This window comes from Gopherus evgoodei, chromosome 20, assembly GCF_007399415.2.
Source record: "Gopherus evgoodei ecotype Sinaloan lineage chromosome 20, rGopEvg1_v1.p, whole genome shotgun sequence".
Lineage (NCBI taxonomy): Eukaryota > Metazoa > Chordata > Testudines > Testudinidae > Gopherus > Gopherus evgoodei.
The window spans coordinates 17,075,095-17,098,773 of record NC_044341.1 but is presented as its reverse complement, the minus strand read 5'-3'; the positions used below and the strand labels follow the sequence as shown (position 1 = coordinate 17,098,773).

General features: G+C 55.1%; 1 protein-coding gene across 1 annotated transcript in view; it reads left to right on the top strand.

Moving 5' to 3' along the window:
* Window positions 1-269: 269 nt before the first annotated feature.
* The window catches only part of FOXO6 (forkhead box O6), a 108,462-nt gene continuing 85,052 nt past the window's right edge, over window positions 270-23,679 (top strand). Inside the window, exon 1 of the mRNA XM_030539196.1 lies at window positions 270-1,404. Within this exon, the coding sequence (XP_030395056.1) occupies window positions 550-1,404 (855 nt within the window). The 5' untranslated portion in view covers window positions 270-549. The remainder of the gene's footprint in view (window positions 1,405-23,679) is intronic.

The following is a 23,679-nucleotide window of genomic DNA, read 5'->3' as shown; positions in this document are numbered from 1 at the left end:
CCCGTCCCGGGAGAGAGGCGGTGTCAGCCTAGGGCGGCGGCAGCGGGGAAGGCGCAGCGCAGAGCTGGGGCCCGCTGCGCCGGCAGGTGCTAGGTGCGGGGCGTGTGCCCGCTCGAGCCGCGCTGCCTGGCCGCTCTCGGGCTCGGCTGCGGTGGATGCCACTTTTGCACCGACGGCGAAGCAGGCGGGCGGGATCCGCCAGTCCCGGGCCGGGAGCCGGCCGCTGCCAGGTGCGTGCGGCCGTGAGCATGCTCGCCTCTGCTCCGCCGCCCTGCCACCCACCTGCTGGGGAGCGGCCAGCCCAGCCGTAAGGAGGGGGCAGCCCTGCCCTCCCAGCCCCCCATGACCTGATCTCGCCTCCTCTCTGTGTTCCCAAGGGGGCCGGCGTGAGAGAGCCGGGCTCAGCTCGCCCCAGGCTGCCCTGCTACTTGCCCAGGTGACCAGCTGGGATCCCTGGACTTGCCCGCAGCCTTCTCGGGAGGGCTCCTCTCCCGCCCGCCGCCTGGCTCCGGAGCATCTGTTGCTGACTGAACAGCCTGGCCCCGATGGATGCAGCCGCCCTCGCCAGCCCCCGCCCGCCATGCCCTTCTGCCTGAGCCCCCCGGCACTGGGGCCGTTCCTCACGGGGGAGCTCCGCGCCCGTCCCTGCCTCCGGAGCCCCCATCGCGCAGCCCCCCATCTGAGCTCTCGCGTTACACTGCTGCTGGCTGCCATGGGGCTGGGGCCAGCTGCCTCCTAGGTGCCGGCGCTCGGCTTCGGACTGCTGTGCATCCTCTCCCCGCTGCCGGGGCCTCTTCTCCCCTCCCCGCTGCACCCCAGGGTCGGCCCCGGGGGCTGCCGTCCTCTCCCGCCCGCTGCCTCTGCTGTGAGCGCTCGTCCTGGTCCGCTCCCCGCCGTCTCTCCCTCTCCCCGGCCGTGCGGAAACCTGCCGTGACTCCGTGGGGGAGGCGGAGCGGGGGGAACATGGAAGAGAAGCGGCAGGCGCATCAGGTTGAAATCGACCCGGATTTTGAACCCCAGAGCCGGCCCCGTTCCTGCACCTGGCCGCTGCCTCACCCCGACTTCCCCGGGGAGGAGGAGGACGGAGGCGCGGCGGCAGCCGGTGGCTCCCGAGCCCCCGCGGCCGGGGGAGCGGCAGAGGGCTCGGAGAACACGGGAGCCGTGGCCGATCGCAAAGCCGCTTCGGCGCTGCCTTCGCTGGGGGCGGATGTTGGACAGCTCCGCAAGGCGAAGAACTCGCGGCGCAATGCCTGGGGCAACCTGTCCTACGCGGATCTCATCACCAAGGCCATCGAGAGCTCCCCGGAGAAGCGGCTCACCTTGTCCCAGATCTACGACTGGATGGTTAGATACGTCCCCTACTTTAAGGATAAAGGAGACAGCAACAGCTCTGCCGGCTGGAAGGTACGTACAGCGCCCGCCTGGGGCAGAGCGGTGCCCGCGCCTCCCTGCCCGCAGGCGCCAGCCAAGTTTAATTTAAATCCATGTGTGCGACCGAGGGAGGCTGTGTTGAATTAATCTGTGTGGTCAGGGGCTGCGCCTGCAGCTGCCCATTTCCATGCAGGGAACGGACAAGTTTCTCTGTCTGTGCCGTCAGAAAAACCGGCTCGGTCCCTGCTTGTGACCAGAGTTTCGTTAAGGCGATACATGTGGTCCGAGGCTGGGGCCGTATCAGTGCATGTGTGGCTAGGGGACAGGCACCTTGATTTCTCTGTGTGATCAGAACTCTCGTTTTCACCTAGAGCTGGCACAGGAGAGATTTCCTATCCACATTTGTGCATCTGCAGATAGGGGAGCAGCAAGTTTTCCCAGCTTCTCCAGGGTGGGGAGAGAGAGAAGGTTCCTGTTGCCTTGTGTGTGTTAGCAGGGAGATCCCTACCAGGCTAACTTGTCTGCAGCAGCTCCCATTCACCTGTTCACCCATTCTGAATGGCCTGGCCGGGGGGGTCATTCAGGCCCTGAGTGCTTGCTGCAGTTGTGTTATAACTGCCAATGCACCTGCCCGTCTGGAAAGGACCCTGGGTAGCAGAAGTGGGGAGGTGCTTGTGTGTGCATGACTGTCTCCTGTTAGTGTTAATTGAAACCTGATTAAGATGAATGACACCAGAGACTTGCCCCTTCCCTCCCTTTTTCCCATGTGGTTATGTTATAAATCTTTGTTCTTGGATTGCATTTTAGAGGAAGGAGTCTGAGAACAAGGGGTCTGGGGGAGAGGGGAGAAATCCATGTCTATCACATGAGAAGTGACTGGCTCACCTCTGTCAGATGCTGGCAGGGCTAGTGGCCAGCAGAGCTGGAATCAGACATGTGACCGAGGTCTTGGCTCCGGGTCTGTCAGGATAAAAATTGATGTTGTGCTAGAAGCCGTCTTTGCCTGCCATATGTGAGCATTAGAGTATTATTAATTACAGCGCTGCCAATCCCCAGCACTGGGGGGGGGGAGAGATTACGCTGCTGGGAAAATCCCGATCGTCCATGTAATGTGTTTCTGTTGCATGGTCAGTAAGGTGAGATTAGGAGAGTCCTGTCCTACAATCGTAGAGCTAAATATGCCTGTTTTGCCCAGAAAGGCTGTAGCATTGCTAAGTGTCTGGCAGCAGAAGGCTCTTCGCAAACAGGTGTGCTCCATAGAAATGTCTTTATGAGGTGCCTTTCGCCGCACATGTGGGAGGCTTGGGCAGAGCAGGGTTTAACTCTTGCAGTGCTGTGAGGGGAAAGAGGCACTGAGGTCTTTCCCCGCAGAAGGTGCTGTGCTTCCCTTCCCTCCCCTCATGTGCATGCACACAGCCCTCTGGTCTCTGGATTTGGTTTCACTGGCAGCACTCCAAGCTGTTGCCTTTGGTTTGTTAAATATTTCTGTCAGCAACCATCGATCCCCTTACTGTGTTTTCCTGTGGAGCTGTGTTACGCTGACACTCCTAGAGCCAAGCGGTGGGGGGAGAGGCTGTGCTGAGCTCAGTCGCACCTGCCAGCTAAGGTGTTGTCTGTCACAGTACCCTGCCCAGTAGGAAAGGGCACTTACAAAATGACTGCCACTTGGAGACACACCTTGTGTTAGCAACACTTGGCAGAGTGGAGAGATTGCCTTGTGTCTAGATGGTGTCAGGAAACTAGTAGGTGATTTCGCTTTACCCCTCCCCTAAACCCTGTTACCTCCAGTGTGATTAGTGGATAACAAGCAGTGTGTTCATTAATACTAGAGCTGCTGTGGGATATGGGCCAAACTCTGTCCTGGCATTAGCGAATCCAGCTCCCATTGGGGTCAAGAGGAGTTGGGCCAATTTCTGTCCTTGCTGAGCCTACCCCCACCTCCTCCTAATGACTTGTAGGCTGCACTGCTCTGGCCCCAGGGGATGTCATAGAATATCAAGGTTGGAAGGGACCTCAGGAGGTCATCTAGTCCAACCCCCTGCTCAAAGCAGGACCAATTCCCAACTGCATCATCCCAGCCAGGGCTTTGTCAAGCCTGACCTTAAAAACCTCTAAGGAAGGCGATTCCACCACCTCCCTAGGTAACCCATTCCAGTGCTTCACCACCCTCCTAGTGAAACATTATTTCCTAATATCCAGCCTAAACCTCCCCCACCGCAACTTGAGACCATTGAGCCATGTCCCTGGCTGCTCTATAAGACCTTTGTGAAGAGCTAACTTCAGTAGCTCAGGTGTGCAGATATCATGGTGGTCACTTATATTAGCATTGTCCCTGAGGTCCCCACTGAGAACAGGCTCCATTGTGCTAGGGCTTGTGTAGATGGGCTCTGCCCCATAAAGCTTATGCTTTACGTAGCCATGACAGACAAAAAGAGGATTGTTATCCCCACTCTACAGATGGTGGAACAGAGAAAGGCAGTGACTTGCTCACGCTGACACATGGAGTGTGTAGCAGAGCCAGGAATCAAACCTAGATCTCCTGAGTCCCAGTCCAGTGCTTTAACCTAAAGCCCATCCTCCTGGAGAAGGAGCCTAAATAGACCAGAGGAGAATGAGACTGTTTTACAGATATGTGCCCAGTAGAAGCTTCTGCTGTAAAGGAGAAAATTGTAGGGTGATGAGTATGTGGGGATCTCTGATCAAAGAGCACATGAAATCAGTGCTTAGGGATTGGTGGCAGACACACCCACTGAAGTATCAAGGGACTGGGAAGGGCCAGAGACAGCACAAGGTGGCTGGGGAAATGTCCCATACGGGAAAGGTGTCTGGGTGGTAGTCATTAGAGAGCCACAAAACTCCATCACTGGAGGATGTGAGCGCTGGGCTTCTTTGGGGAACTGAAATGTTATTGGGTGCTCCTAGGCAAATGCTATGTTCCACCCCAGAGGTGGTTGCATTTCAGTAGTGGGTAAAGAGATTCCCTTCCTATCTCTTTGTCAGTTCTCTGGGATGTTTGTGTTATTTAACGAGTGTAAAAAATGCTGAATGATCGCCAGATGTACAGGCTCCTGGAAGGATAAAGGGTTCTTATTGTTGCTATGGTGGGAGGGGAGAAGGGGGCTTGGGGAGGGTGGGAGCAGTGGTGAGGAGTTGGCAAGTTTGCAAACTCTGGCCTCGCTAGAAGGAGACTGAGAGGGTTGAGGGTTGTGTCTCTAGTGGCATAATGCTGGCACTGATGTGGCATATGGGAGGTGGAAATTTACCAGCTGGGATAAAAGCTTCTGCTCATGGGCAGAGCGCTGGCCGAGGGTGGTGTGTGGGCTGAGCGCCAGGTTTGGAGTGGGGCACAAAGCCTTTCCTTGTAACATGCTAGCACCAGGGGTTGAGCTGCCTGCAGCTTGCAAGCAGGAGGAACGACCAAAGGGGGTCTCCCTGTGGGACATGTGAGGATTCAGACAAGCACAGTGGGGCACTGCACAAACCGCTAGGGTGGAGCTGGTAACAGGTTTGGGCTTGCAATCGTGCGAACGTCGGGATGAGCAGCGACTTTGGCCTTGCAGCAGTAAGGGCTTGAATGTGACTCTTGCTTTTGCAGCCCAACCTTGGACAGAGTGAGGACTAAGGGGTTTCCTGTCTGGAGAGTAAGTGTGTCAGAATCGGGAACTATCTCCAGCATTCCCGCTAGGGTACCTCGCGGTCTGTACATCACGGCCCCCTGCAGCCCACAACTCAGAGGCCAGACAACTTCATAGCATGATGGGCTGGTGCTCTCTAAAGCATCCACTAGGGAGCACTTGTGCATGATGTAGCTTGCACTGCTGCTTCCGTTCCCCACCGAGAGACTGGAGAGCATTCTGTATCTGCCCTTTGGGGCAGGGAGGGTCTCACCTACCTTCTGGAGCGGGCCACATACCCTCACAGCACCACGTGCACCTTAATAGCAGCAGTGAGCAAAGATTGTTGTGTTGCTGCCGGCCTCGAGGGGAATCACTGATTTAATCAAGTGTTTGCATGAAAGGGGCTTCATCTGGAGCATGGCCTCCTCGTGGGAGCATGTTCTCCCTGGGGAATGACACCCGGAGACAGGCATGCAATTTGGGAAAGAGTGACTCACCTGGCCAGATATGGCTGCTGGACATCCCCTCCCCCCATTGTAGAATGCACAATGCTGCAGTGAAGCTGGGAGCATGATTGGAGCCAGGATGGGGTCTAGAGCCCCAGCGCCTGCCTTGAGGGAGAAGAGAGGCTTGTGCGCTTGGAGAGCCGAAGTTCTGCTGGGGCATCTCCCAGCTCTGCTCTGAGGGCATTAGGGCGGCAGGCCTGTGGGCTCCTGCTCAGGAAACTGCTGCTGCAGCTGGAGAAGGAGGCAGGAACAAAGGATCTATCAGGTGTTCAGCCACTTTTGGGCATTAGTGGGCAGTTTGTCTGGGCAGACCCGTCTGCCCTGCTTGGCAAAGGGATCCCAGGCAGCCGGGTGCATTCCATGACCCAGAGGATTTGGTTAAGGGATTGGGAGTGAGTGCAATTTGCCTCCAGGGCCCTGGCCAGAGGAGACCCATTTCCATGGATGGCAAGTAGTTCCTGCCCTGGCTCATGGCGAGTGGTGTTTCTGTGCCTCTTGCCCGGGCTGAGAGCAGGAGGGTTTGTCTGCAGTGTGGCACAGCTGCAGTAAGTAACGACTCATCTCTTGCAGCCTCCCAGTGACATTCAGACCGTGTCTGACACCTCCCACATAAGAACAGCTGTCAGCAAGCTGCCTGCCCAGTTCCCAGTGTTGCACAGTTAGTGGGAAGGCCCCATAGTGAGCATGAACGCAGCAGAACACCTCTGTGCGGGCCCTGACAGCAGCATTCCCTGATGCACATGGCCCTTGTGAATTTGGGAAGAGCGGGGTTTCCAGTGCCCCTGAGCCAGGAGCTCTGGGAGGGTACATGGCTCTTTTCCTGTCTGTATCAGGGCACTCTGGACCCACATGCCCTGCCTGTGCTTGCTGTTGGAGGGGCCTGTAGCAGCCCCTGTGTGCTTTGGATCGATGTGCTAAATACCCCTTTGGTCTCCTTGTCCTTCCTGTGGTGGTTGCTAAACCTCTTGGTCCTGTGCTCCCCCAGTGATCCTTGCGTGCACTGGAGGGGACCGCTTTCTCCTTTTCTCTGGCAGCCAAAGAAGCAAGGCTGCCATGGAGCTTTGCTGAGCCAGACTGCTGGGCTCTGTTGGCTGGGGTCAATGAGTCCTGCGTGTCTAGGAGCAGCCACACCTGAACTGGGGGTTGGGGGATGTTGGTTTGTGATCCTGTGAAGTGTCGGTGTGCTATGGGTTCAATGGCAGACCTGCTGTCTCCCATGCAGCACCCCACGTAGCGTAGCAGGGAGTCTGGCCTGCCCAGTGCTCGGAGCTGTCACAACGTTTCTCTTTGCCTTCTCCCTGACAGTTTCTGCTCCTTTAATCTGGGGATGCAAGCGCGGGCTGGGAGGGAGTTGGTGAAAGGCAGAAGCACACACCCCACAGTGACAGCCTCTGTCTGCACCCTGTTTCCCAAGTCTCGCCCCAGACACTGTCATGTCGGGTCCCTAACCCCAGCCTGCAGCACAGCTGTGTTTCTCCCCCTCCTGCCCCAGCAGAGCCAAGCCTGGCTCCCCGGGAGTGCCCTCCCTTGACGCACAGCCCCCTCCACAGTGCCAATGGCGCTACGCTCCCCTGAATGCCCCTTCTCCTGGCACCAGTGCTGGCGGCGGGCGGACCTGGAGTAATGGGCAGTAATGAGCAGTTCACTGCTTATTGCAGAGGCTGCTCTTCCCCCCTCCTGCCCCAAGCCTGGGAGAGGCATCCTGACTCTAAAGCATTTCATTACTGACAGCAGTGTTGGCCGGGGGTCTCGGATAACAGGGCTTTGCCTTTCATGAGCTCTCTGTGCAAGTGTCATGATCCCAGTGCATTGCTCTGAACGAGGGTGAGGCTGCTGAGAAAGGGGTAACTCGAGCCTGATTTCTTGGGTGACTTGCCCCAGGCTACGCAGTGCTAGAACTGGGAGTTAAATCCTGACTCCTGACCTCTGCCCACTGGACACCGCCTCCCACCCCGAGCCAGGAATAGGAGTGCAGGGCTCCTGCTCTAACCACTAGACTGGGCTTCTTCTCAGAGCCAAAAACCAAACCAGGAGCTCCAGCTTTAACCCCTTTTGGAGCTGGGAACAGAGCACAGCAGTCCTGACTCCTACCCTGCTCTAGACATGCAGCATTTCTCCTCCCCACGACCACACAGAGCCATGCTTGGTGCTCGGCAGAGTTGTTGTTCAGAAGGGGGCTCTCCAGGAACTGAATATGTCTTTCAGGGCCAACCTGCTGTGTATGGCAACTAGAGGGAAGCTGGGTGTCTTTGGGAATCTCTCCTGCACACACACTGCTCCTTGGTTGACCCTTGGGCATTCTTTAGCATTCACTACCGTTTCCTCCTACCCCAGACCTGCACAGGATGGTCGTTTCAGTGTCCTTGGGGAAGGGCTGAGTGGGCTTTGCCTCTGCAGTGAGAGAATGCAAGCCCAATGCGCAGGGATCTGAGTTCAGCTGGACTGTCTGGGAGCCTGCAGGCGAGATGACAGACTGCTCAGATGCCGTGTTCTGCCCGTCCCCAAGCCTAAGGGCGGGAAGAGCTGCTGGAGCGGCCAAATAATGAGAGCACATTTCTTCTCCCCTCCTGGAGCTCTTTTCATCCAGTCAGCTCACAGCGCTTTGCAATCATTAACATCCCCTCCAATGGAGTGGTTGGCAGTAGCTCTGCCTTTTCTTTGGGGAAACTGAGGCACAGTGTTTTAATGACTTGCTTCCAGTGGCTTAAGGGGAGCTCTGCTCTGGAGTCCTGCTCAGGGGCACGTCCTGGGGACCCCCAGTATGCGATGTGAGTGGCAGCACACCCCCTGTGCTGTTATGCCAGGCATGTGCGCCAGAAACTGCTGCTTTTTCCCAGTGCGGGGCAGGCAGCGCCTGTGACTGACAGTTCTGCTTAATTAGGGAGTTATTTTATCAGTTCCAAAGTGCTTGAAGTTTTCTGCTCCAGCTCACGCTTTCCACTTGTTAATGGGAAACCAACACCCTCCATCAAAAGGCAGAAGCTCTGATTCTAAGTTTGACGTCCAAAATATAACACTCAAGCAATCAGCTGGTGGATGGCTGCTTGATGTAGCTCTGACAGTGCTGCATGCCTTCCTTTCTGAGCCCTCCCTGTCCCATGGTGCACTTTGCCCTCAGCCAAACAGCACTGCAGCCATAGGCAAGTGTGTGGCTCCGGCCAGGGAAGGCTTGTATAGGGGCAGGGTGGAAGACTCATTGCTTGGGGCATTTCAGCTTGGGCTGAGTAAAGTGTGGCCCCTCCTACCCCACTGCAAGGCGAGAGCAAGGTGAGTAATGCAGGGGGCATTACAATGTGATGGATTCATTTCTAGAACACAGCGCCGCCTCCCAGGAGGGTGGAGGAACGACAGGTAGCAGCCCACTGCTGCCCATTGCCTGCTCCTCCCAGCACAAAGCAGCAAGAGCTGACGCTGCGTGGAGAAGCCCTTTGCTTCTCTGCTTGCTTTGAAATTCTCTATGCACCCACACCCACCCTGAGGGTGGTTTTGGGGCTTGGTCCGCATGCCATTATCCCGGGTTAATGAGAGGTGTGATTTTTAAACCCATTTAGTTAAACTGCTGTAACCTCCTACGCAGCTGCTTTTATGTGGGTATAACTTAGATCTGTCAGGAACTGATTAAGCCCTTGGAGGTCTGCATGGGGGTTTGCACTGGGTTAGCAAAAGGGGCTGAAAATTGCACATTGGGAGCAGCTATCTCCTGTCGGCAGGCAGGGTCTGCACCGCTAACCGTTTGGAATGAGGGATGGAATGGCTGAAGCGAGAGGTGGGGCAGGAAGTAAGGAGGTTAATGGGGGGCTGCTGTGCTTGGGGTGCCTGTCTCTTGTTATACCTGTCCCTGGGCAGCCCTCATGAGCCCAGATACTCTATTCCTCTGGCTCCCTCCCTGGGGGAAATGCCCTTGCCTCTCTTGGGCTGGCAGCTTGGGCCCATGCTGCACCACCCGGGCCACCCACCAAGCTCCAGGTTGTTTCACTTTCCCATTAGCCCCTGTGCAGCTGAGAGCAAAGTTACTTTTGCTCCTGGGCAGCCAGTTCAGCAGCAGCGGCTGGTCACTGTGGAATCCCCGTGCCGCCTTTACTGTACTCTCCTTCCTCTCCATATGTGGAGATCATTCCCCAGTGCTGCAGGACATTAGCGAGCTCCCTTTTCATGGGTGCCAGGTTTGTATCATTTTTGGTGGTGCTCAGAACATCCATAGGACAGACTGGGGCAACTGTCCTGGACCCTGTGTTTTGGGGATCGTGTGCTTAAGGGGAATGCAGGGTCCAGGGTGACCTATGCGGTTAGCAGGGGATGTGGCGCCTGCAGCAGTCAGCTACCTGGCCCCAGCCCACCCTGCCAGCTTCCAGCGTCGCTCAGGGGAGGGGGCAGAAGCTGGAAAGAGGCAGGGTGAGGCTTGGAGAAGAGATGGAATGGGGGTGGATAGGGAGTGGGGTGGGGCGGGCTGGGGCCGGGTTGCTTGCTGCTGCTGGCACCAGCCCCCCCCCCACTAACCCCCCAGGCTGCCCTGGACTCTGTCCCCGTGAAGCACGGTTTCCCCAGTCTGTCCTATGAATGTTCTGAGCACCCTAGTCACATCCCTTGGCCATCCCTCAGAGCTGTGTGTTGGTGACAATGGCTCTCAAAGTGCAGGGAGGGATGGAGCCAGCTCTTCCTAAACCCTTGGGGTCTAGCTGTGTGTGTGGGGGGGCCATTAGCAGTGGCAGGGGCAGGAGAGCTGGGGTATGAGCACAAAGAATCCTTGCTAGCAGGGCTCCCCTCCTCCCCACAAGATTTCTCTGGGCGCTCGGGGAGGTTTTCATCCTTTTTTCCTCTCTGAGTTGCTTCTCATTCAGCGCTAACTGCTGAAGTAACACAAACCTGCTAAATGGTCCAGCTTTATGATAACATAAAAATGATAATACAGCAGTGAGTGGGGCTTTATTAACCCCCAGGGAGAGGCTCCAAATGAACAGCTTGCTCTGCTCTGAGCTCTCTTTTCCCTTTATTTTTAATAACCACTGGAATATAAACTACACTTCAGCTGCTGGGGACTAGAAGGAGCACTTCCAGGAGGTTGCTCTCCAGCAGTCTGCTGCTGCCTCTCCCCCGCTCTGTCTCTCTTCCTCGCTCGCTGCAGCCTGACACTGGAAGGCAAGTGCCAAGATTCCTGGGCTAGGAAATGGATTTCCTGGCATTTGGAATTTTACTTAAAAGGCCTTGTAAATATTTTGAATTGACTCTGATCAGTTCAGGCTCAGCGCAGTGGCTCCTCTGAGATCCTGGATGCAGAAAGGCCCAGGTCATTAAAGGTGCTGAGGTACCAGGATCGGGCCCCAGGATCTGCTCTGTGCTGCTGCCCTTTGGAGAGTGATCTCCCAGGGATGCTCCCTGCTGGGACTGGTGTCAGTGCACCCTGCCTACTGCTCTAGGGCCACATTCTCAGCTGGTGTAAATCACCATCAGTCCATTGAAGCTCATGGGACTACATCATTTTACTCCAGCCAAGGGTCTGGCCTCTCGTTTTAGATATCCTCAGTGGGGGCAGGGAGGGGAGCAAGAGGGAAACCAGGATAAAGCAGGGTCCCCCATCCTCCCTCCACACACGACGAGGCTGGTGTGCTTAGACCACTGACTGTATTCTGTCTCAGTGCTGGCCTTGGGCTTCATCCGCCCCGCAAAGAACCTGGAGGGAAGCCTCGCAGACAGGCAGCGTCCTGTCCCCCGAGTGATTCGCAGCATGTTCTCGCCGAGCAGTGTGTTTCATCCCCTGGCAGGCCAGCGGTGATGGCAGGAAGGCGAAGAGCGTGGATTCCTTCGCAATATGTGGGGCACATACCTTGGGACGCAACAGATCCTCCTCACTGCCTATGGAAGGGTGGGCTGCTCTGTTCTCCCAGTGCCCCTCAAAGGTCAGGTTCTAGGAGCCCCCCCAGTCACCTCTTGCATCACTCAGTTCTGATATTCTTCTGTTCTAGGTGGAGCTGGTACTGCCACCTACAGTGAAGTTTGCCCTTTCTGTTATAAGACCCTCTTTTCAGTTGCGTATAACTTTGCCAAGCATTAGCCAGTTGGGCTGAAGCTTTCCACTCTGGGTTTCTGCCTCAGGCTGAATGTTTTGGAAGGTTTCAGCGAAAACGCTTGGGCTGTTTTCAAGAATGAAATGAGGGAAAGTGTGTTGTTTTGCTGATGTTAAAAAAAAAATCTTCGGGTTCTGTAGAAGTGCCAGCGCCTCATGCTTTATACCCGGGACTTGGAGTTTATCAGGGGGCTGAGCCTACTGGCAGGGATGTGTCTTTTACTGTTCTGTTAAAACACCCGCATTTGGCTAAGTTAGAAACTGCTGAACAATCACAGTTTGCACTTGCTCAGTAGACACTTATTAGAACTTGGTAGCTAAATTCTCTGTAGATTCCTCCTGCACTCAGCATGCTACAGGCCGGGGCTGCAGTGGCTGAACAGGACTTCCCCTGCAATTGCTTCTCCCAGCTGTTGGGGACTGATGCGACTCTGGGCACCAGAAATGAGGGTGTCCTCTGTGCTCTTAATGCTGTTCTGCTGTCTCTGGGGCAAGGTGGGAGAGGAGGCTAGGCTATGTGACGACTGCAGAGGGAGGGAATATGAGCTGGACTGGGGACAGAGGGAGCAGTGGAGGGAGAAGCAGCCTGGGTGGAGACTGGGCCTGGGAGCCAGTGGGGAAAGACTGAGATCAGACAAGGACCTGGGTTGGAGGGAGACTGGGACTGGGTAAGGGCAAAGCCTGGGACTAAGATGAGGAGGCAGGACAATGGCCAGGGTGGAAAGGGTCAGACATGGAGACACCAGCAGCAGAAGAGTCTGTGGCCCGTAGAGCAGAGGTCTGCACAGTGGATTTCCTGCTGACCCATGGTGTCAGTATGATGCCATGTGATGGAATTGGGGGGTGCTGCCTTTCCAACCCTGCTGCTGTGCTCCCCATGGCAGCACCCTGTCAGGAAGTAGGTTGTTGCCCACCCAGCTGTGTTTATTTCCCCCTCTCTGTGGGCAGTGGGCTGTCCTGTCCCTGCTCACATTACTTTTAAGTAGCCAGACGCTTCCTGTCCACTCCTCACTCCTGCTGAAGGTGCCTGGTTATTGCGAGGTGAAAGGCACTTTGGGTTACAGAAGGACACTTGGAAGAGGTTACCCGCTTGCTGCTGAAGCTCATTTTGGACAGCATCTGTTCATTATTATGTGTTAGCTTGGCCGCTTGCCAGCAAGGCAAGCCGAAAGCCTGTCACAGACGTTGCTTTCACCCGGTGGAGGAGAGAGCTGCTCTCCCTGTCTCTGCCTCACCCCAGGAAGGGGGAACACAGGCGCTCACTGTAGAACCGTGGTGCTGGCGCTGTGCAGTCACAGAGGAGGGCATGGGCATCCTCCCCTTGCAAACAGGGAGAAGCCAGCTTCCCAGAGCAGGGAACAGCAGCAGCTAATGCCTTCCCACAAGCCCCTTGCTGATGTAGGGGAAACTGAAGCACAAAGCAGCAAAACCCACATTTAGCTGAGAGGGGAACAGACCCCAGGAGTGTTGGCTCCTTGCTCTAACTCCCCATGTGGGTTAATGTCTGACAGGGAGAGCTGAGCTCTCGCAGTCCTTGGTTTCACACACTCCATTGCCTGAGCACCCACCATGCCAGCCTGTCTTCCTGTTCTCTTTCCAGCATCTGCCTCTCTCTGGTTCTGGAGAGCTGCAGCCTGTGCTGCTGGCTGGAAATCTCATCATACGCCTCAGTCCCTGCACTCCGCCTGGCTGTGGCCTGGGGGCTGGGAACAAGAAGAGCTTTCCTAGCATGGATCCCGACAAGGCTGAGGAGTTGAGGGAATAGACCAGCCCTGCTCCCGGGTTGAATACTTGACACTGCATCTGCTGCTCACTGCCTCCAGTGTGTTGTTATAGCAGGACAGCCTGGAGACGTGGCTCATCTTACTGCTCCCCCAGACCCTGCATGTCCCCTGCAGCCCTGCCCGGGGAGTGGTTGGGAGGCCTCCGGGAGCCAGCACGGTGGTGGTTGTTGTGCAGCACTTGGGGATGATGGCAGGGTCCCTGTTTTCCTCTGGTGTTGGGAGAAGGCCAGGGGAGTCGCTGCCCATTGGCCCTAGGTGGCACTGAGCTGGGAACTCCAAGATCTGGGTCCGTCCCACTGCCCATGTGGATCCGAGAGCAGTGAAGGCCAGAACATGTGTGTTCAACAATGAGCTGCCTGGTGTCAGGGCTGAGTAGCAAAGCAAGCAATAGTGAGAGGCCTGTGCTGGGCCAAACCCAGGCCTGGCCTTAGCAGCCCCAGCCCCCGGGCAAGTGAGTGAGATCACTCACCCCCACCCCCAGTGCCGCACGCACACACTCACAGGAGAGGGGCAATGTCACTTCTGCTATCACAACTAGGTGCTTTTTCCAGGGCCCATCACTAAAGCCTCTGGGCATTCAGCACAGATCGGGTTACAACACATCAGTGTGACACACATTCAGTACAAAGTAAATACACCCCACATGAGTGTGCCTCCCTCACACTCATTAGAGCAGCCTCCTGTGCACATACATTGTCATACCTGCACACACGAATGTGCACACACTCACCTGCGTGCACTTTGCTCACACACACTTGGACATACACTCTAGCACTGCCAAGTGCGCACACAACACTAATACCCTCATTAGTACACACATTACACACTGAATGCCCATACGTAGACAAGAACAGATTACACATTCCCCACATGTTCACATGAGCACCCCCAACACACAGCATATGCGCCACCAGCTGTGTGCGCAAACACATACACCCAGCATATTCACCCTGCGTGCTCACAACTGCCCCCTTGTCCTTTCACCCACCCACCCTCCCACTCTCTGTAGAATTGCTTAGTGGGTGTGCACAGCAGATACTGGTAAATATTGTGACAGTCAAACTGGATGAATAACTCAGCAGTCTGGCCCTTAACCAAACCTCTGCCTGGGCTGCCCCCACCCTCCTCTGCCCCCACCCTTTCTTTGGGGCATTGTGGGGGAGATTTCCCCATCTCTTTAGGGGGCTGAGAAAGGAAGAAGGAGCCTTTTTGTAGAGCTGTGGGTATCAAAGGGGCTGGAGCTCAGGGGTGCTTTTGAAGAACATGCTGTGTCTCGGGGAGCTCGGGGGAGGTCGAGACAGAGAAGCCCAGCAGACATCTTTGATTTGCTCAGAAAAAAAGGGTTCTTAGAAACCGCCTGCCACCTGGCACGATGCCAGTGATTGAGACGCGCCGAAGCAGACATGCCAAGCTGTAATTGCAGACAGACTCGTTCAAAGAGACGAGACGTTTATTTTTAACTTGTGTTAAGGTAATGCGCTGATCTCCAGACTGCAGGTTCAAAAGTTCACTGCCCCCAGTCCCCTCACCCCACCCCCAGCGTTCCCTGCATTTGGTCTTGCAGTGAACGTGCAATGTTCCTTTGCCCCAACGCCCTCGCGTGCGGGGCGGCTCATCTGGCATTTCTCTAGACACCCCGTTCCTCTTCTGAGCAGCCTTTGTTGTCTCCCAGGGAGTCTGGCTCCTTTCATGCGGGGCGGGAGGAGCAGGCCCTCTGGGAACTGAACTCCAGGGAGGAGCCTCGGACCCCCAGGGTTGGGAGGAGCTGGGAGCGTGTGAGGCTTTGCCAGCTTAGATTCCTGCCCCGTAGGGTGGGGCCTGCAGGCTCTGGTCAGCGCTGCTCCTGGCTGGACAGTCCGAGCATGGAGGCTGCTAAGGAGCCATAAGAGCTCCGAGTTCTCCTGTTTATTAGCAGAGGGAAGGGGTGGGGGTCGGTGGGAGCTGGGCTTGAGCAAGTCACGGGGATGTGGGCTGGTGTGCAGGGAGTATGACTGGGAGCCAGGAACTTGACACTGACCCCAGGGTGACCTTATGCAATTCCCTTGCCCTCTCTCCACTCTTGTTACCTATCCCCGGCACAGGCCCTGTTCATTAGTATGTGCGAAACGCTGGGGACAGGCCTTCACCTCTGGGCAGATTGTCTCTCTCAGGGGAGGCAGGTAGCTAGGCCCCCACCTGGGCTTATTCATGTCTGACAGTGGCTTTTATCCGAGGGCAGCTGGCCCGTCTGCTCTCACCTGACTTCAGGGGCCCACAGCTTTCCCTGCCTAGGCCTGCATGCCACATCCATCTCTGGGAAAGTGTCTGGTCTTTCACGCTGACAGTCCTGGGTTGCTGGCCATTCGCCCACCCCACCATTAGGCAATAATCTGGCTGGGGCGGCTGAGAATGAGGAACAGCTGAGTTAGGGGAGGCTTCCCCTCTGCCTGCCGGCTGAAGCTGCAGAGCCCCGTAACATGTCCATCTTAGAATGGCTGCGTACCAGGGTGCCCCAGAGAACCAGACCCTCACCCCCAGGAGATTCCCACTCTTCAGGGTGCTCTCCCCACCCTTTTGTCCCCTGTCTGGTGGGGAGAAAGAACCTTGATCCCAGAAAATCTCAGCTGCTTAGTGCAGAGAGCGATGCCTGTTCAGTGTCATCATCATCATGTCTGAATAGCCTTGGTCACCCTGAAAGATCCCAGTGCGCTTTATGGCTGTGCCCCCTTCAGTGTGCTGCAGCGGGGAGCTGCAATCTCCATTGAGGGCCTGCTTGGGCAGTGCTTGTGCAGTATGGAAATTCAACCACCTCTGGGGGGCAGGGCAGCAGACAGCAGGTTTCACAACAGTGGGAGGGTGACAGGGAGTTTGGGGAACCCAGCTCCCATACCTTAAATGGCACAAAAGCTCACCCCCAAAGACCCCACGTGCTCAAGTGCATGGAGTTCGGTTTATTAATATCCAAGTGGTGAGGGCTGAGCTAAGCTTGCTAGGAGCTGAACCAGTGGCTCTAGGCATAACAAGCCCGACACTTATTTAGACCCTGCTACACTTGGGTGGTTCAGCCAGTTTGATGACTTGATGTGCTGAGCAGTCAAGTGCCTCTTGGGATACTATGGAGCCGTTGGCTCATGCAGTGGATCAACGACCATATTGTCCCATTACAAAGATTTAGGCCCAGTACAAATTGTGTGCACACACAAATGCAACCACAGTGTACATGAGTGCAGTGCGACTGCAGAATCTGCATGTGCAGAGATGGCCAGTTAGACATCAGCTGTGTGCTCTCTTACCCAGTTATGTATGCAACTGGACCGGCGGCATGTGCGCATTCTGTGTGTGCGGAGGCAATTCTGAAAACCTGGCTCAGAATTTTCACTTTTTATTTTAACTTAAAATACATAAAGCTCATCACTGTATGGACATGAGTGTGGCTCATTTCTAGGCCAATTTCTTTGGTCTCCCTCAAATTAACTACCGCTATGGAGACAGAGATATAATCAAAGGCATTATTAAGTGGCTAAATAGTTGACCAATCAGTACCAAGAACAGGAATGTGATAATGAGGCTCTATCAGGTCTGCCTCCTGTCCCAAGAACATCTGATAAAATATTCTGAAAGAAAGGTGGAACAGAAATGCTTTATGATGCACTGGCTTTAAACCTGCAATAATAATAATTAGTAAACTATAATCTCGAAACATTTGACAAACATGAGTTAATTACATCTCACAACAATCCTGAGATGTAGGGGGAGGGTCTATTTGTCCGTCTATCCTCTGCTCCTCGGTTGGTCATTGTCAGCAGTATCTTAGATGTTCTTCAGACTCAGGAAGCAGGGTTCTCCTTGGTTTTGTTGAGGTGTCTTTTCTTCAGGTGGTCCTGGTCCTCAGGGTGAGTGTGATGGTGTGGACAACATGGCTGGTTTGCCTGGTGTGGGTGGTGTAGTTATTCCCTTTGAAATGTGCCAGTCACTTCTTGTTTGGATTCCACTTCTCTCTTCTCGTCATGCTGAACAGGGAGCCCTTGAATCTGCCCAATTTTTTTTATCAAGGTCTTTGCTTTTTGCATCAACTTTCCTGCTGAGCTACTTGAGTGTGCACAGTAGGCCATGGTGTGGTGTGCTTGAGCTGATAAAGCAAAGGAAAGTGCCAGGATGACTTACGGGTGAATTGTGGACCATTATCTGTTATTAGCTCATCTAGGATCCCAGGGTGAGCAAACCATGATTTACAGTAGGGTGTTACTGTGATTAGGACGATGATTTGTTTATGGTTGCACCCACAATGTGCTAGGCACTTCCACACTGGCAAGAAGGCCTGGTCCCTGCCCTGGGTTGCTCACAACCTGTGATTAAAACTGTACAAGTGTTACTATATTGTTACTCGATGTGTTGTGCAACAGTGCAATGTAAATTGAGAAAATGTCCTAGGAATCCACTAATAAGAAGTCACATTCCCCATTTAATTCAAAGAGACCTGCACCAGCCTGGGAAGATCAGGAAACATGGCTCTACAATGAACGCGTGAAAGTGGTCACGAAGAGCCTTCTTTTCAAAAGTGCTGAGCACCCACAGCTCTAGTTGGAAGTCAATGGGAGCTGGTGCTGCTCAACTGATTAGGCCTTTTAAACTGGGGCTCTTTGTCATCCCTTGAGTGATATATGTACAGAATAGCTGCTCATTCAGTGGCTTCTCTCCTGTGCCGTAAAATCACGCTGCATGAGGTCTGAAATGTTGAGCGTGGGCCAGGTGCTTATCTGTGTGCTGAGAACAGAACCCGGGAGATGCTATTCTAGCCAGGTACCAGTGCTGTCATCCAAGATAAGACAGCCAAAGAAATCAACAATTGATACAGGGAGGAGAAAGCAAAAGAACCACTGAAACCACATGAAACTGACTTTGTATTTAAGACCTACCTGTACTAAGCGTCCAGTTTTTGCTGGGCCCTTGGATGGCTGCCTAATGCAGGCTCCTTGAGTATGTGTGTGTGTTTGTGTGTATTTTAACAGTAATCCCTACAGTTCTGTATTTAGATACAGAGAATCAACCTGCATGCTTCAGTGCATAAACTAAATGCCAAAGGGGAGAGGACCCCCCCACACCCACACACCCGGACAGTGCTGCTCAATGCTAGGTGGCTTATAATAGGGGAGTTTTGCCCTCCTGTTAAGGTATCATTGGATACCATCAGCTGTTGGGAGTGGGTTGGTTGCATGGTCTGATGATGTACAGCAAGTCCTATGTTCCTAAACACTAAGCAAATACAGCTGCATGTGGCAGCTTAACAAATAGGACTTGTGCCATCAACCCCTTGGTTGGGTTGGGGTCTCCAGGTGAGAGGAGCATCTTAGTTGCCCTGCCTCTTTAGTCCCTCCATACTCTGTACCTGGGGTGCGGGGTACATGGAGAGCTGCAGAGAGGCGATGGACAAGCTTATCCTGGAGTGACAGGCTGATAAGCCCCCCAACCTCTCCCCCTTTTTTTATTTTTAGACTGTCAAACCTACTCCTGTCCCAGGGCTCTGAGACAGTGTTTTATTGCTGCATGCTTGATGGCTGCTCCCCGTTCCTCTGCTGCTGTGATTTATCTCTGCACTTTGTACTGATTGGATTAGAAGTTTAAATGCTAAGAGTGCATAACAATATATTTTTCTTATTAATATTAAAAAATCATTATTGGATTTTTTTATAGTTCTGTTTTGAATTGAATCCCCATGTTTGATTTATTCTCTCTCCTAGAGTAGAATTTAATGCTAATAGGAACAATCATTGCTTTGTTTTGAGGCTTTGACTGTTTGGAAAACTTTCACTGCAAAAGGAAATTACAGCATTATTAAGAGTCCATTAAAAAGGGTTTGTCCAATGCCGGCTGATACCTGCAAGCTGGAGAGAAAACAAAAAAGTAAAAACAAAGAGCCTGTTTTGCAAGGCTCTCTCTGCGCCCTTCCCGGGGTGTCACATAATTATCATGGCAATTATTATAATCAACTCTATTATGTCACAGGTATTAATTGCAGGTCCCACTGGTAAAATTTCCTATGGGATGCCAGGCAAATAATGTGTGTAAATCACGGTGGAGCATGATTTTATGTTAATCAGTAAAAGGAGAGATTGTGTGTCTTTGTGGTTTGTTTTTATTAAGTGAAGTCTTGTCCTCACTGATGATAAAGGTAGTTTCTTGTCTCGGGTGAACTAGTGCTCATGAGCTATCCTGAGGGAAAAGCCCAGCGAAAGCCAGGTGCTTTGGTTTTACCAGGAGGTAAACAAGGCGAACTCAGCCCTGGTGCTAACCTGGCCTGGCCTGGCCTAGCTACTGTGCGCCAAAGCGGACGTGTCTGATCTGCACTGTGTTTTTACCTCAGGACAGCTCACATGCATTGCAGTGAGGTGAAAACTGCACCTCTTCAACGGTATAGGCAAAGCTGAGAACCACTGAAAGGGGCCTCAGGTGCAAACCATCTGTCTGCTGTTAAAATGCTATTCCCCATGATGCCAGTGTGGGCCCCGATGCTGCAGCTGGATCTACTCTGGCTGCCCACATCGATCCAGTTGCAGGATTGAGAGCAGCCCCAGGGGGTATTACAGAGGGAGAGATTTATTTCTTTCCTTTCTGTCACATCGGCTCTGGGGCTCCTTCCTGCATCATACTGCACTTGGACAGTGCGAGCAGGCTGGCTAGGGCTCTAAACTGCCCGGTTGTCCTACTGCTGAGGCTGAATTCACAGCACGGCAGCAGGGAAGGCTCAGCCAAGCAGAACTCTGCTGTCAGGGATTTTTTTTAAAGCCGTTTCTCTTTAGATTGCGGTTGGTGTGAACTTTTTAAAAAACAAATTCTAAGATTGACGTCTGACCCCCTTGCTCTGTGTGTGTGTGTGTCTGTATTCCAGGCACCCCCATGGGTGTGGGCTCCAGCTGGGGGTGCGGACTTTGGGGTGGGGCTGGGGATGAAGGGTTTGGGGTGCAGGAGGGAGTTTCAGGCTGGGGGATGGGACCGAGGGGTTTGGAGTGTGGGAGGGGGCTCAAGGCAGGGGGCTGGGGTGCGGGAGAGGGTGTGAGGTGTGAGCTCCAGGAGGGAGTTTGGGTACAGGAGAGGCTCAGGGCTGGGGCAAGAGGTTGGGGTGCGGGAGGGGGTGAGCAGTGCGGGGTCCTGGCGGCGCTTACCTCAGGAGGCTCCTGGAAATGGCTGGCATGTCTCTCTGGCTCCTAGGCCCGCAGCTCCTGCAGGTGTCACCCCCAGAGCTCCCATTGGTTGCAGCTGGCGTCCAATGGGAACTGCGGAGCTGGTGCTCGGGGCAGGGGCAGTGTGTGAAGGAGCCGGAGGGACATGCCTGCTGCTTCCAGAAGCCAGGTGGAGCTGGGTAGGGAGCTGCCTTAGCCGCGCTGTGCCACTGACTGGACTTTTAACAGCTTGGTCAGCAGTGCTGACCGGAGCCGTCAGGGTCCCTTTTCGAACAGATGTTCCGGTCGAAAACCAGATGCCTGGCAACCCTAGAAAGGGAGCTGTGTTCTCTGTGCAGCCTGCCCCTCCCAAATGTGCTTCCAAGCCTGCTGATGCATGTCACCGTTCAGGGAGTGAAGGGCAGGCCTCAGGAAGGTCAGAGGTCACGTTTGGTTTGGAGTAGCATCCAAAAGGTTGGACTGCATAAGGGCAGCTTTATTTAAATGATCCCTCCTGGCTGTGCCAAGGGCTGGAGACAAGAGGGGTAGATTACTCCACAGCTTCTCCTGCCATCTCGTGGCCTGTTGGCCTGCTCCAGCCCGCCCAGTGGAACATGGAGGTTTGGGACCGTGCAGAGCCGGTGTTCAGCTCGAAGTGTGGACGAGACTGAGCCCACGCCGAGTCTAAGTCTTTCCAAATCGATGCCTGCAGCCCTCGACCTCTTGTTCCTTTGCAGTTCGGGTGGCCAGATGTGTCCCCGCTAATCCCAGCAGGCGGGCGGGGGGCTGCATCTCCTCTGAAGGCTGAGTGGGTTGACTCCTGCGTGGCTGCCCATGGCTTCATGCCCCACTGCCACTGCAGTAAGAGGGGAGAGGACATCAGTGCAGGGAGCAGTGCTGGGTCTCCAAGGCGGAGGCTTGGCACAGGCTGTGGTGTGATTGAGTGGGTGGCCTTTGGAGAGCTAGGACCCTGCCAGGGGCAAGTGGAATGAGCCTGCGTCTCCTGCTGAGCTCCAGGCTGCCTTCCAGCTCCCCAAGGCACCATCTGATTGTTTCCTCATGCTGCTTCCAAAGGACATGGGGCAAGAAGGTTCCCTCTAGCTCTCATGGGGCTCCAGGGACTCCTAGAAAGCTGTAGCATTCATATGACTGAAATATGGCTGGGGCATCTTTTGAACTCAGCTAATTCATTCTCTCACTTCTCAATCTGGGAGACCTGACGGGAGCTGAGCTCTCCCTGAAACAAAAGGGAAGGGATAGAACCGTAGGGAGCTCCACTGCGGGGAGAAGGACGCTGCTCTTTTTCCAGCGCTGCTGGGCAGCAGTTACTTTGTGATCATAGAATCATAGACTCGAATCATAGAATCCTAGAATATCAGGGTTGGAAGGGACCTCAGGAGGTATCTAGTCCAGCCCCCTGCACAAAGCAGGCCCAATCCCCAGACAGACAGATGATCCTTTTTCTCTCCCTTGAGTGCTGATTCCTCCGGTCCCCTGCCCTGCCCACAACCTCATTCCTGTGCCGCCAGCAGCCAGCATTCCTTCGCACGCAAGGCTGCCCTAGATAGCGGGCTGGGCTGCCAGCTCTCAATTGCAGCCACGCTGCCTAGGCTGCTCCTTGGCAGCTTCTGGTCTGCCTTGAGTGACTGTGAGTAGCTCCAAGTGGGCTGCCAGGGTGCCAAGGATAAAGTGGGTTAGGTGCTCCGTACCAGGCCTAGCAGCATCCCGCATGTACAGCAGGGAACTGGGCCACTTCTGGGGTGGGCATATTGCCCGAGACGTGCTTGGGGGTGAGAATGGAACCGAGATGTGTGCAGGGCAAGCCCATGGAATCAGCATGTGGCATAGAGCAGCCTGCAGCACTGGTTCTTGTACAGCTGAGGCTCATACAGGGCCTGTGTGCAGAGCTGAGACATGGGTGGCACATGCATACATGGTACAATAGTGAGTGTGGCCTGCACAGACCCAGCCAGCCCTGCCTCAGGAAAATGCCAAGATGCAGCGGGGGTAATGGTGAGCTGCTGCAGGGAATCACAGGAGAGGGTCAGAAATGTCAGCAGCAGCAGCCAACCACAGCCTCCCAGCACCCCTTCACCCAGGCCTCCTCTTCCGGAACCTGCTCACCCAGCCCCCATCACCCAGAAACTGCTTACCCAGCACCGCTCCCCCGGAACCTGCTCACCCAGCCCCCCTCCCCTGGAACCTGCTCCCCCCTCCCGCGGAACCTGCTCCCCCAGCAGCACTCCCCCGGAACCTCCTCACCAATCCCCCTTCACCCAGAACCTGCTCACCTACCTTCCTCATCCAGCACTGTAAATCTAGAACCTGCTCACCCAGCCCCACTCCCCTGGAACCTGCTCACCCAGCACCCCTCACCCCGAACCTGCTCACCCTGCCCCCATCACCCGGAACCTGCTCACCCAGCCCCCTCCCCCGGAACCTGCTCACCCAGCGCCTACTCACCCAGCCTCCAGCACCCAGAACCTGCTCATCCAGAACCTCCTCACCCAGCACCGCTCCCCTGGAACCTGGTCACCCAGCCCCCATCACCCAGCCTGCCTCCTCAGGAACCTGCTCCCCCAGCTCCCCTCCCCCAGAACCTGCTCCCCCAACACCACTCCCTCAGAACCTCCTCACCCAGAACCTGCTCACCCAGCACCGCTCCCCCGGAACCTGCTCGCCCAGCCTCCATCACACAGCACTGGTCCCCTGGAACCTGCTCACCCAGAACCTGCTCACCCAGCTCCGTTCCCCTGGAACCTGCTCACCCAGAACCTCCTCACCCAGCACCGCTCCCCCAGAACCTGCTCGTCCAGCCCCCCTCCCCCGGAACCTGCTCACCCAGCACCAACTCACCCACCTCCATCACCCAGAATTTGCTCACTCAGAACCTCCTCACCCAGCACCGCTCCCCCAGAACCTGCTCACTCAGCCCGCTCCCCCCCCGGAACCTGCTCACCCAGCACCAACTCACCCACCTCCATCACCCAGAACCTGCTCATCCAGAACCTCCTCACCCAGCACCGCTCCCCCAGAACCTGGTCACTCAGCCCCCATCACTCAGCCCCCATCCTCTGGAACCTGCTCAACCAGCCCCGCTCCCCCAGAACTTCCTCACCCAGAACCTCCTCACCCAGCCCCCATCACCCAGAACCTGCTCACCCAGCCTCCATCACCCAGCACCGCTCCCTTGGAACGTGCTTA